This window comes from Bombina bombina, chromosome 6, assembly GCF_027579735.1.
Source record: "Bombina bombina isolate aBomBom1 chromosome 6, aBomBom1.pri, whole genome shotgun sequence".
In the NCBI taxonomy this organism is placed as follows: Eukaryota; Metazoa; Chordata; class Amphibia; order Anura; family Bombinatoridae; genus Bombina; species Bombina bombina.
In genome coordinates this window covers 426,809,993-426,824,376 of record NC_069504.1, presented here as the reverse complement: position 1 = coordinate 426,824,376, position 14,384 = coordinate 426,809,993, and the positions used below count along the sequence as shown (strand labels likewise).

At 41.8% G+C, this 14,384-nt stretch overlaps 1 protein-coding gene across 1 annotated transcript in view; it reads left to right on the top strand.

The window, feature by feature from the left end:
- Positions 1–4,681, top strand: part of HSPA4 (heat shock protein family A (Hsp70) member 4) — a 164,230-nt gene extending 159,549 nt beyond the window's left edge. The window contains exons 18-19 of the mRNA XM_053717170.1: positions 2,446–2,607; positions 3,250–4,681. Of these exons, the coding sequence (XP_053573145.1) occupies positions 2,446–2,607; positions 3,250–3,450 (363 nt within the window). The 3' untranslated portion in view covers positions 3,451–4,681. The remainder of the gene's footprint in view (positions 1–2,445; positions 2,608–3,249) is intronic.
- Positions 4,682–14,384: the final 9,703 nt, after the last annotated feature.

Below are 14,384 nucleotides of genomic sequence, written 5' to 3'. Positions count from 1 at the left end.
CTCTTTGTCTCCTCCTGCTGACCAGGAGGCGATATCCCACAAGTAAGGATGAAATCCGTGGACTCATCGTATCGTAAAAGAAACAAATTTATCAGGTAAGAATAAATTTCCCTTTTTCTTAAATTAAAGGAATGGGGGAACAGTATAAAAAATATAATTTATATGGTACTTGGTGATTTTTAAAGGTTAAGAGGGATTTTTTGTCCAAATAAACACTTTCCATTCTAACCATCCAATGCTAAACTGATGGGTAGAAAAAAGCAAATCATGATGTACACCAATCAGTTGAAATTTTAGGAACAAGCAGGATCAGTGTAGTATTTATGGTTTCAGATCGCAAGATAAAAGAATACATATGCACTGACATTTAGCAGGATACTCTTATTGATGTCTCACCCATGCATGAAGGGCTTAAATAAGTGTAATTTCCATCTAAAGGGGAGAAGAGTCCGTGGCTTCATTCATTACTATTGGGAATTAAGAACCTGGCCACCAGGAGGAGACAGTGTCTGAACAGTCTGCTCCCCCATGGAGCTTAAATTTGGTCCTTAAGGTTTTGCAGAGGCTTCCGTTTGAACCTATGCATTCCATAGACATTAAGATTCTGTCCTGGAAGGTTCTCTTCCTGTTGGTTATTGCATCGGCACGCAGCGTATCTGAACTAGCTGCCTTGCAATGTGATCCTCCTTATCTGGTGTTTCATGCGGATAAGGCTGTACTTCGCACTGGGTTGGGTTTTCTCCCCAAGGTGATGTCTAACCGGAACATCAATCAGGAAATAGTTGTTCCTTCTTTGTGTCCTAACCCTTATTCAAAGGAGAGGTTACTTCATAACCTGGATGTGGTTAGTCTCTTGGAGTTCTATCTTCAGGCTACAAAGGATTTCAGACAGTCTACATCTTTTTGTGGTGTATTCTGGGAAGCGCAAGGGGCAAAAGGCCTCTGCTGCTGCTGCTTTGTCTTTTTGGTTGAGGAGCTTGAGTCGCTTGGCTTATGAGACTGCGGGACATAAGCCCCCTCAGAGAATCGCGGCTCATTCAACTAGAGGTGTGGCTTCGTCTTGGGCCTTCAAGAATGAGGCCTCTATGGAGCAAATTTGTAAGGCGTCTACCTGGTCCTCCTTACACACTTTTACAAAGGTTTACAAATTTTACGTTTTTGGGAGAGAGGTTTTGCAGGCTGTGGAACCCTCAGATTATGGGCCCGCCTTTTACCCTCCCGGTTTCATTCAGTGTCCTCTAGAGCTTAGGTATATGTTCCCAATAGTAATGAATGAAGCCATGGACTCACCTCCCCTTTTAGATGAAAAACATAAATTATGCTTACCTGATTAATTCATTTCCATCGAGGGGAGCAATACACGTCTCCCGCCTGTATCTCCGTTGGGTGGCCCTAAATTTATTTATCTTCTGGCACCTTTTTTACCCTGATATTTCTCCTACTGTTCCTGGTGGAAATGAAATTATCAGGTAAGCATAATTTTATGGGTTTTTTTAACTTGCTAGAAAATTTATAGACAATATGGTGGTTTCCTGCAATAATTACTTCTCTTCCTGCTAAGGAACTACATGTGCATAAACCATGATATAGTACTGATGTAAGACCAAATAGAATCTGAGGAATGCAACTGACACTGTCAAAATTAGGAAGTAATGTAGAATTCCAGGAAGCAAACCTTGACAAAATGTTAAGTAAATGTCACTTGAAATCCTTTAAATTCATTTTATAATGTGTTGTGCACACAAAAGGCTAAGGTTTTAAACATCTTCCTTTTGGCTCTTATGCCTCATTCATATGTTTGTGGCTGTCAAAAGTTATGATTTTAGCACTTCTTTAGGGTATAGCAAATGCTTTGTTAGAGGTTCTGGATTGTCCTTTGCCTTAGGGAGAGACTAAAGCTGTACTGCATGTGCACTGATCTCTTCAGCCCATAACGGCTGCTATGCATTAAGCAGCTCAAGGTCACGCGTTGCATAGTATAGATCATATTTTATGCTATAAAACTGACTGTATATTGACCCCACTTTGTGACATGAAGGCAAACACTTTGTCTGCAAAAATAGTAACCTAATTTTGCACCAGAAAAAAAATGCATAAACTTTTATATTTCTAGAATTAAACTTTTAAAATATTGACACTATAAAGTGATATTTAATTGCCAATACATACTATGCATGTAATTAAAAAATAACCCTTTAAATGCAGGTGCTATAAATCTATAGCAGTACTCTTCTAGAATATATAAAAATATATTTTGGTATTGCACTCCTAATTTTATTTGACTCTTTCATACAAGCCTATTACAAAATGCTAGCAAACTACTTGTTTGTTTTTCTCCAGATTTATTGTTAAAATTTGTTTGAAAATGCATAATAACTTCACAACTTCTACATAGAATGTTACATTGAATTAATACTCTTCTTTTTTCTTTTTTTACTCCATCAGGATGAGGCATATGATCACTTGGATTCTGCTGATATGGAGAAAGTGGAAAAGAGTGTAAATGAGGCCATGGAGTGGATGAACAACAAAATGAATTTGCAAATGAAGCATAGTCTAAATGTAGATCCAGTAGTGAAAGCAAAAGAAATTCAGGCCAAAACAAAAGTGAGTTCTTAACCTGCTTTCAAGTAGTTTAAATCATGGGTGATTTTGTATGACAGGTGTTAGTTTGAATGCATGTAGTCCCATCTGAACCCAGTGTTTTTTCTAGGCTATGTTATCTGGTTGTGGAGCAAGCTATAAAGATATGGCCCGTTCTTTGGTTTAGGGAACTTAATGAATAGAAAAATCCAGAGCACAGAAAGCTATAAGGAGAGAAATGTCTAGTAAAGGCAAAAATACTTTGTAGATAGACTGAAAAAAGCAGAATGACCGACAAAACCTTTGAATCTCTATACACAATGGATTAGTGACTGGCAAAATGGAAGCTATATCAATTAGATCATGGCTTTACAGTTTACTGTAGTCATGGGCCACAACTCATAGAATTTTACAGATGGCTCCTATTTTAAGATTATTCTTGTCTGATTCGTAAATTTGAAATAAGCCTTAGTTGCCTCATTATAAACCCTGCTGCATATAGGAAGGTCTTACAAATCTGAGATGTACATGGATTAAAAAGAATGAGTTGAAATCTAGTCAAATCATGTGCAGAACATTTGCTTTATTTAAAACCAATATCGATAGATATCAAGTAAAGGATAGTACTGTAAACGGTAACCTCTTAATTTCCTTTTCTCTTTTAAGGAGTTGACAAGTACGTGTAATCCAATAGTCACAAAACCAAAACCCAAGGTCGAGCCCCCAAAAGAAGAGCAGCAGCCGAATGAGCATAATGGACCAGTAGACAATAGTACAAATAGTCAAGGGCCACAGCAAGCTGAACAGAGCCCAAACACTGCAGCTTCTGAAACAGAAAAGAAGCTTCCTGAAATGGACATTGAATAAATTCCACCACCTATATCTATTCTCAAACAGTATAATAAAGCTTTAAGTTGTTACCTTCATATGGTTCAGAATACAGACCAGAGAAAAGTGATTGCTGCAAGTTTCTCAGTCTCCTAGCTTCATTTCTCTGCATTGTTTTTTTTTCTACACCCATTGACGTTTGTATTGTTTGATAACGTTCTTTTTTTCTATTGTTGCTTTAGAGTCAGTCCTTATTGCTACAATTTACTAGCGATTGCTGTAACTTGCACATGAACCTCTAGGATTTTGTCTGAAGTTACAACAGATCTGTAGCATAATAATAGTAGTATTCAAAGTCTAAAGAGACACATAGAAAACCTCTTACCGCATTAAAAGCAACACTCCTGTGGTTTTTGCTTTTATGTTCTTTTATAGATGCTGAAGTTTTTGGTTTGTATCTTTATCTGTATGCTGCACTTTTACCCCATTGACAGTTGGTAAACTACAGTAATACCGACCTCTTGCATGGCAGCCTGTTTGCTTGGTGGTGCTTGCAAGACATGGCGTATTACAACCCAGCACTTTCCACTGTCTACTCATAGCAACATTTGTCTAGAGCTAGAAACTCCCCTTTCTTTGTCTAATTAAATATTACATTTTCTATCATAAAAGCAACTATCACTCTTTTATTTTTAAATACAATATATGTGCTAGAAAATGATTCCATCGTATTGATTGCCCACTTGATATAATAAGTCACACAGTGCAACAGAATGAACTGCATAACCATAATTTTGTTAGGTATTAATCTACAAAAGGCATAACAAAAAAGGAAGAAATCACTTTTTAAGAGTTGAGTACTGAACAAAGTTCATTTGTCCTTTTCTCTCCTAGAAGAGCCATGAACGCATGGTGCCACAGCTTGAGGCAGTAATGATGATCTTAAAAGGTATAGGTGAATTTGCTTGTACCTGTGCAATGCATTTTTTGTCTATCATTCATCATGTTATTTTAAACATGACACATTCAGTAATTTTTTTGTGTGTTAACTGTATAGGTTCCATTTTAAAACTGGATTTTCTGAAAATTGTGTAAAGATGTTGCAGGTCTATTGAAAAATGTATATGCAGCATTTGTACATAATTATTCTAATATGTTATCACAGCCCATAAAAATTTCATCTTTGTATTATTTTTTTTATGATTATTATAACTAAAATTCTAATACGCCTACAGCAAATCTGGTCAGAAATAAACATTCTGGGTTGGAACTTGACTTTCTGTTTTTATTTTTCAAGAAAGTAGAAACAGGTAAATAATCTTACAGAGAACCAAAACGTCTGTGGTGCTGCATATAAGGGGATACAAAAAAAAAAAAAAAACATTCTAGGAGCAGATAGAAAGTAAGAAATAAACTTGATTTCTTTCCTATGACATGGAGAGCTCACGGCATCATTCCAATTACTAGTAAGATATTTAACTCCTGGCCAGCAGGAGGAGGCAAAGAGCACCCCAGCAAAGCTGTTAAATGTAACTGCCTTACACAAAACCCCCAATCATTCTCTTTGATCCGTCAATGGAGTTTGTGCGATGTTGGTGTCTGAAGATTTTAATCCTTTTATGGGTACTTTTCCCTACAAGCAAGGATTGGGGTCTAGCTGTGTCCATGTCAATCTCTTAAATAAGAGTAGTGGTGGCTTTGCTTTACTTTTAATACTTTGATACCCCTTTGCATAAAGCCAGAGTTGGTTACTCTGTTCTTACTTTTCCTACAGGTCTATGGCAGGGAGTGAAGCGCCTGCCACACCTAAGGATCAGCATCTATCACTCAATTGGATCTAAGGTAAGTGCTTTTGCCTTATTGGTATAGAAGGATAGCAGCACTTAGGTTAATCATCTTTTCAGATCCTTCATTTGGGACTTAATACTCCTTATTAGTTAAAGAGTCATATTAAGGACATGGCACTTGGGTATTTTCATTGGTATTAGTAAGGTCAGTTCATATGAGGAGTTTCACTTGGCCAGGGGAGTTTAGATGTTAACAGTAAAGGAGATTTTTATTGTTTTTTTCCTATTTAATTACGCTTCTAGGTTAGAGGCTTACATTTTTATTTTACATTATTGGGCTACCGGATTAACATATATTCAGTTTAACGGTCTTAATACCTTAGCCGTTTTTTAAACTGCAGTTTTTCGCGCTTTTTAGAGCGGTGTAAATTTGTGTCACTGTTTTTCTGAGACTGCACTTCCGCTTTTGCGGAGCGGTTATAGAGTTAGTGCAGCCGTCTTTGACTGCTTGGACATTTTCTGAATCGGCTTCTGTTAATTGGCTCACCAGATCCCCAGAGGAGAAAATCACTTCTAGAGAGTTTTCTCTTACTAGTGGGACATTTTTCTTTTACAAGATATGACGAGTCCACGGATTTCATCCTTAAGGGATTACGCCTCCTGGTCAGCAGGAAGTGGCAAAGAGCACCACAGCAGAGCTGTATATATAGCTCCTCCCTTTCCTCCCACTCCAGTCATTCTCTTTGCCTTTCGATTCTTCAATCAAGAAGTTTATTTTAAAAAGGTGCCAGTGAGTACTATTTTTCTCAGGGAGAAATCATCAGTCATTAACTTCCCAAGAGGAGTGGAGACATCTTATTTTCTGCCCTGATGTTGATGATCTTAGCAAACATTATCTAAGATCTTGCTGGTTCCCACAGAGTGGTTGAAGGTAGTGTAAAGAAACATCTTCAGTGTGGAGAACCGTGTCATGCTACAAGCAGCATTGAGGTATGTTCAGCCATTTGTTTCTGGGGAGACTAGATGCATCAGAACAGGCTGGCATTATTCCCTAACTGGGGAGGGGTAATCAGTATGCACTATATGAAAGGAAATGGTGTACCTGGAATTCCCTTTTATTTTGATTACTTATCAGTGTGTTTCACTTATACTGTGTGGGCTGATGCTGGGAGATGCGGTTTGCTGCTTAAGGGCCGTCATGTCATAGCTGGCTTAGCAGAGAGCAATATTCCATGTTTATTGCGCTTTTATTATTTAAAGTGTATCAGAGGGGCTTTTTATAGTGATTTAAGTTGGGAAACCTACATGTTGTTTTTCTTCCCATGCGGGTCTCAGTACGGCTCGAGTTACACCCACGGTGGGCGGGCCTAATTTTGCGCACTCAGCTGCGCAGTATTCATCCGGATCGGCAGCAAGGTCCTGGGCTCCGGTGGGGCCTAAGTCAGTTTGTACACGAAGGGTACAGAGAGACTTAGGAGCACTACTCAAAGAGGATCAGTGTGATCTGGGGGCAGGTAGGCGCCGCAGCAGAGCTGTGGCGAGGTGCAGGGGCCTGGAGTGTGATTAAAATTAATATATAGCATAACCACACAAAAGGAGCAATATTGTTAAGTTACTTTGGAACATAAGGGCACTTTTTATTGCTGCAAACGTTGTTTTGACTGATAGCAGAAAAATTGTTGCGCTTTTATTATTTAAAGGCGCAGTACACTTTTTAGTTCAAAATGTTTGACTATATGATTTGACTTCAGAGCTCAATATATCAAGTAAAGAATGACTATTATTGCTATTGCTAGTCTGTTTAACATGTCTGAACTTGAGGAAAGTACTTGTTCTATGTGTTTAGATGCCATTGTGGAACCCCCTCTTTCTTTTTGTCCCCCATGTACTGAAAGGGCCTTACAATGTAAAGAACAGATTTTCTTTCAGGAAAGTGTGTCTAAGGATGCTTCTCAGTCTGATGAGAATCGGGTATGCCGCTACTTTCTCCCCAAGCGTCACAACTTTTAATGCCCACCCAAGCGACGCCGGTTCTTCAACCGCGTCCACTTCATTTACTCTGCAGGATATGGCTGCCGTTATGTCATCTACCCTTACAGAGGTTTTATCTAAGTTGCCAGTGTTGCAGGGCAAACGCAGCAGGACAGAAGCCAATTCGAATCCTGCGACTTCTGATGCTTTGTTGGCTATTTCCGATGTACCCTGACAGGGATCTGAATTGGGGGTCAGGGAACTTTCCGATTTGGGAAGTGTGTTACCTCAGATGGACTTGGACGTCATGTCCTTTAGATTTAAGCTTGAACACCTCCGCCTGTTACTTCGGGAGGTTTTAGCGACTCTGGATGACTGTGACTCCATTGTGGTACCACCAGAGAAATTGTGTAAGATGGACAAATACTTAGAGGTGCCTGCTTACTCTGATGCTTTTCCGCTTCCTAAGAGAATCTCTGAAATTATTACACGGGAATGGGAAAGACCGGGTATCCTGTTCTCACCTAATTTTAAGAAAATGTATCCCATATCTGACACTGTCCGGGACTCTTGGCAAACAGTCCCTAAGGTGGAGGGAGCTATTTCTACCCTGGCTAAGCATACATCAATTCCTATTGAGGACAGTTGTGCTTTCAAAGACCCTATGAATAAGAAATTGGGAGGGTCTTCTAAAAAAGTTATTTATTCATCAGGGTTTCCTTTTACAACCGACAGCCTGCATTCTACCAGTTACAACTGCGGCGGCCTTCTGGTTTGACGCCTTAGAGTCTCTTAAGACAGACTCCTTTAGAGGAAATTTTAGATGGAATTAAGGCTCCTAAGCTGGCTAATTCTTTTATTACGCATGCCGCCTTTCAGATTGCCAATTTTTTTTGGCTTTTCCTTTCAAAGGAAAATCCCTAATCGGGCCTGACTTGAAAGAAATAATTTCTGACATTAAGGGAAGTAAGGGTCATCTCCTACCTCAGGATAGAACAGCTAAACTGAGGGGTAAACAAAATTTTCGGAACTTCAAAGGAGTCCCCTCTAATTCTTCTTCTTCCGCTAAACAGGAAGGGTATTTTGGTCAGGCCAAGTCCGTCTGGAGACCCAACCAGGCTTGGAACAAGGGTAAACAACCCAAGAAGCCCGCTGCTGCTACCAAGACAGCATGAAGGGGCGGCCCCCGATCCGGGACAGGATCTAGTAGGGGGGCAGACTTTCTCTCTTTACCCAGGCTTGGGTAAGAGATGTTCAGGACCCCTGGACACTGGAAATTGTGTCCCAAGGGTATCAACTGGAATTCAGAAATTCTCTTCCAAGGGGGAGGTGGTTTCTTTCACAATTGTCTGTAGACCAGATAAAAAGAGAGGCGTTCTTAAGTTGTGTACAAGACCTCTCTACTATGGGAGTAATTCGTCCCGTTCCAATACTGGAACAGGGGCAGGGGTTTTACTCTAATCTTTTCGTGGTCCCCAAAAAAGAGGGCACGTTTCAACCTATTTTAGATCTAAAGGATTTATACGAGTTTCTCAGAGTCCCATCTTTCAAGATGGAGACTATTCGAACAATTCTGCCATTGATCCAGGAGGGTCAATATATGACTACCGTGGACTTGAAGGATGCATATCTTCATATTCCTATCCACAAGGATCATCACCAGTTCCTAAGGTTTGCCTTCCTGGACAAACATTTTCAGTTTGTGGCTCTTCCCTTTGGGTTGGCCACAGCACCCAGGATCTTCACGAAGGTTCTAGGGTCCCTTCTGGTGGTTCTCAGGCCGCGGGGCATTGCTTCCGCAGACCCTCTTGGGTGATAGTGACAACAGACGCCAGTCTACAAAGTTCAGGTGCGGTCTGGAATTTCCTGAAGGCTCAGGGGGTGTGGACTCGGTCAGAGTCTCTACTTCCAATCAATATTCTGGAATTGAGAGCAATATTCAATGCACTTCAGGCTGGGCCTCGGTTGGCTTCGGCCAAATTCATCCGATTTCAGTTGGACAACATCACGACTGTAGCTTACATCAATCATCAGAAAGAAACGAGAGGAGTTCCTTAGCGATGACAGAAGTATCCAAGATAATTTGGTGGGCGGAAGCTCACTCTTATCTGTCAGCAATCTACATCCCAGGAGTGGACAACTGGGTAGCAGACTTTTTAAGCAGACAGACGTTTCATCCGGGGGAGTGGATTCTCAGATGAGGCAGACCGGAATTGGATTTGATAGCGTCTCGTCAGAATGCCAAGCTCCCAAGATACGGATCCAGGTCAAGGGATCCTCAGGCCAAACTGATAGATGCCTTGGCAGTGCCTTGGTTGTTCAACCTGGCTTATGTGTTTCCACAGTTTGCTCTCCTTCCCCGGGTGATTGCACGGGTCAAACAGGAGAGGGCTTCTGTAATTTTAATTGTGCATTCGTGGCCCCGCAGGACTTGGTATGCCGATCTGGTGGACATGTCCTCTCTGCTGCCGTCGAAGCTTCCATTGAGGCAGGACCTCATTCAGGGACCCTTCCATCAGCCGAATTTAATTTCTCTGCAGCTGACTGCTTGGAGATTGTACGCTTTATTTTATCTAAGCGGGGGTTCTCTGACTCGGTCATTGATACTTTGATTCAGGCACGTAAGCCTGTCACTAGAAAGATCTACCTTAAGATATGGCATAAATATCTTTATTGGTGCGAATCCAAGGGCTACTCATGGAGTAGAGTTAGGATTCCCAGGATTCTGTCTTTTCTCCAAGACGAATTGGAGAAAGGGTTGTCAGCAAGTTCCCAAAGGGACAAATTTCTGCTTTGTTGATTTTACTACACAAGTGTTTGGCAGATGTTCCAGACGTTCAGTCTTTTTTTTGTCAGGCTCTGTCTAGAATCAAGCCTGTGTTTAGACCATTTGCTCCACCCTGGAGTTTGAATTTAGTTCTTCAAGGGGTTCCGTTTGAACCTATGCATTCCATAGATATTAAGTTGTTATCTTGGAAGGTTTTATTTTTGGTTGCTATTTCTTTTGCTCGTAGAGTTTCTGAGCTTTCAACGTTACAATGTGAATCTCCTTATCTTATTTTCCATTCTGATAAGGTGGTTTTACGTACTAAACCTGGTTTCTCTTACATGGTGTATCCAGTCCACGGATTCATCCTTACTTGTGGGATATTCTCATTCCCTACAGGAAGTGCAAAGAGAGCACACAGCAGGGCTGTCCATATAGCTCCGCCCCCCCCAGTCATTCTCTTTGCAGCTCTAACAAGTAGCATCTCCACGGGAGTGTGAAGGGAATGTGGTGTTAGATTTGTAGTTTTTATTCAATCAAAAGTTTATTTTAAAATAGTGCCGGTTTGTACTATTTACTCTGAGGCAGAAAGTGAAGAAGATATCTGCTGAGAGGAAAAAGATTTAAATCCATTGCTGTTCCCACGCAGGACTGTTGAGTACCAGAAAACTTCAGTTGGGGGGAACAGTTTGCAGGCTTAACTGCTTTAAGGTATGTTTCAGTCATTTTTTTCTAGTCAAGACTTAGTAATGCTAGAAGACTGACAAGAATCCCCATGTGGGAAAGGTAAGCCATATTCTAAGACTTAGTATAGAAGGAAGGCTTATTGGAAGGGCTCAAAACACTGGTGGACACTGTTAAGGGGCAATCTAATATTTTTTTAACATAAATCTGACTTTAATACAAGTTTTATTACATTTGAAACACTCTTTTGGGGTTTATTCCGCATGGCATATATTTAGACGCCTATTTTGGCTTGGGAAGGCCCTACAACTCCAGAGTGAAGATGGAGGGGGCCTGAATTTCGCGCCTCAGTTACGCAGTTGATTTTACAGACAGCTTCATGCAGATCCATGTGAAGGGTCCAAAGATTACTTGAGGACTTCAGAGAGGCTTATTTTCAATCAAAACTAATCCCCAAGGAAGGTAGGGCAACAGCAAGGCTGTGGCATGGTTAATTTGCTCCGGTTTGGGCAGTAGGGGGTTAATTGACTTGAAATTTACTGTGCAATCATTTCAAAGCATTAGGATCATATGGTGAAAATTTCATAAAGATTGGATGATTTTTGGAGGTTTTTTAAAAGTGTGCACTTTTTATTATTTAAAGGCACAGTACCGATTTTTCAAAAATTGTATTTTACTGTATTTGAGTGCTGTCTAAGTCTGTTTAACATGTCTGAGCCTACAGATAGACCTTGTTCTATGTGTTTAATAGCCATGCCGGTACCCCCTTTACATTTGTGTTTAAAGTGTGCTAAGGTATCTAAACATTTTAAAGACCATGCAGTGACACTTAAAAATGTAGCCCAAGATGATTCTTTAACGGAAGGTAACGAGGATAGTCCTCCTTCCTCTCCCCATGTGTCGACACCAGTTACGCCCGCGCAGCGATGCCTAGTACCTCTAGCGCATTGGCCCCTATTACATTACAACAATTAGCAGCAGTCATGGATATTTCCCTTGCGGCATTTCTATCCAAACTGCCAGTTTTTCCTAAAAAGCGTGATAGCTCAGTTTTAAGAACAGAGGATGAGCAATCAGATGTTTTGGATGATTTATCTGTTGTACCCTCACAACCCTCTGAAGTGGCAGTGAGGGGATGTACTGTCTGAGGGAGAAATTTCTGACACAGGAAAAATTTCTCAGCGGGCAGAATCATTCCTTAGCGTTTAAATTTAAGCTGGAACACCTCCGCGTACTGCTTAAGGAGGTTTTAGCTACTCTGGTTGATTGTGACCCCATGGTGGTCCCAGAAAAATTGTGTAAAATGGACAAGTTTCTAGAAGTCCCTGTATACACTGATGCGTTTCCAATCCCGAAGAGGGTGGCAGATATTGTGACTAGGGAGTGGGAGAGACCAGGTGTACCTTTTTGTTCCCCCCCTATCTTTAAGAAAATGTTCCCCATAACTGACCCCAGGCAGGACGCGTGGCAGACGGTCCCTAAGGTAGAGGGAGCAGTTTCAACACTAGCCAAGCGCACAACCATACCAGTAGAAGACAGTTGTGCTTTCAAAGATCCTATGGATAAAAAATTAGGTTTACTAAAGAAAATATTTGTTCAACAAGGTTTCCTTCTTCAACCGATTTCCTGCATTATTCCTGTAACTACTGCAGCGGCTTTTTGGTTTGAGGCGCTGGAGGAGTCGCTCCAGAGGGAGACTTCATATGACGAAGTCATGGATAGAATTCATGCTCTAAAGCTGGCTAATTCTTTTATCACAGATGCCGCTTTACAATTAGCTAAGTTAGCGGCGAAAAATTCTGGTTTTGCCATTATGGCGCGAAGAGCGCTTTGGCTCAAATCGTGGTCGGCTGACGTGTCGTCCAAAACAAAATTACTAAATTATTCCTTTCAAGGGAAAGACCCTATTCAGCCCCGAGTTGAAAGAAATGTTTTCGGATATCACTGGGGGAAAGGGCCATGCCCTCCCGCAAGATAGACCGTTTAAGGCCAAAAACAAGGCTAATTTTCGCTCCTTTCGCAACTTCAGGAGCGGACCTGCTTCAACCTCTGCAACCGCAAAGCAAGAGGATAACACTTCCCAGCCCAAAGCAACCTGGAAGCCTTTGCAGGGCTGGAACAAGGGTAAACAGGCCAAGAAGCCTGCTGCTGCTACCAAGACAGCATGAAAGGGTAGCCCCCGATCCGGGACCGGATCTAGTAGGGGGCAGACTTTCTCTCTTTGCTCAGGCTTGGGCGAGAGATGTTCCAGATCCCTGGGCATTAGAAATCGTTGCTCAGGGGTATCTTCTAGAATCCAAGGACTCTCCTCCAAGGGGAAGGTTCCACATTTCTCGTTTGTCTTCAGACCAGACAAAGAAAAAGGCGTTCTTACGCTGTGTAGAAGATCTTCTAAAGATGGGAGTGATACACCCAGTTCCAATTGTAGATCAAGGACTGGGCTTTTACTCAAACCTGTTTGTAGTTCCCAAAAAGGAAGGAACTTTCAGGCCAATCCTGGATTTAAAAATTCTAAACAAATTCCTCAGAGTTCCATCATTCAAAATGGAAACCATTCGGACAATCTTACAGATGATCCAGGAAGGTCAATATATGACTACCGTGGATTTAAAGGATGCGTACCTTCATATTCCTATCCACAAAGATCACCATCAGTTCCTAAGGTTCGCCTTTCTGGACAAGCATTACCAGTTTGTGGCCCTTCCTTTCGGGTTGGCCACTGCTCCAAGAATTTTCACAAAGGTGCTAGGGTCCCTTTTGGCTAAGACCGCAGGGCATTGCAGTAGCACCTTACCTGGACGACATCTTAATTCAGGCGTCATCTTTTCAAAGAGCCAAGGCTCATACAGAAATCGTTCTGGCCTTTCTAAGGTCTCACGGGTGGAAGGTGAACGTCGAAAAAAGTTCTCTGTCCCCGCTCACAAGGGTTCCCTTCCTGGGAACGCTAATAGACTCGGTAGAAATGAAAATATTTCTGACAGAGGTCAGGAAGTTAAATCTTTTAATTACTTGCCGAGTTCTTCATTCCATTCCTCGGCCTTCTGTAGCTCAGTGCATGGAGGTAATCGGATTAATGGTTGCGGCAATGGACGTTGTCCCCTTTGCCCGAATTCATCTCAGACCACTGCAACTGTGCATGCTCAAACAGTGGAATGGGGACTATGCAGATTTGTCTCCTCAAATACAACTGGACCAGAAAACCGGAGATTCTCTTCTCTGGTGGTTGTCTCAGGATCACCTGTCTCAGGGAATGTGCTTCCGCAGATCGGAGTGGATCATTGTCACGACCGATGTTAGGCTGGGGTGCGCTCTGGGACTCCCTGAAAGCTCAGGGCCTATGGTCTCGGGAAGAATCTCTTCTCCCGATAAACATTTTGGAACTGAGAGCGATATTCAACACGCTCCAGGCATGGCCTCAACTAGCGGCGGCCAAATTCATCAGATTTCAGTCGGACAACATCACGACTGTAGCGTACATAAATCATCAGGGAGGAACAAAGAGTTCCCTAGCGATGAAGGAAGTAACCAAGATCATCAAATGGGCGGAGGATCACTCCTGCAATCTATCTGCAATTCACATCCCAGGAGTAGACAACTGGGAGGCGAATTTTCTGAGTCGTCAGACTTTTCACCCAGGAGAGTGGGAACTCCACCCGGAGGTTTTTGCTCTGCTGACCCAGCTATGGGGCATTCCAGAGTTGGATCTGATGGCGTCCCGTCAGAACACCAAACTTCCTCTTTACGGATCCAGGTCCAGGGACCCC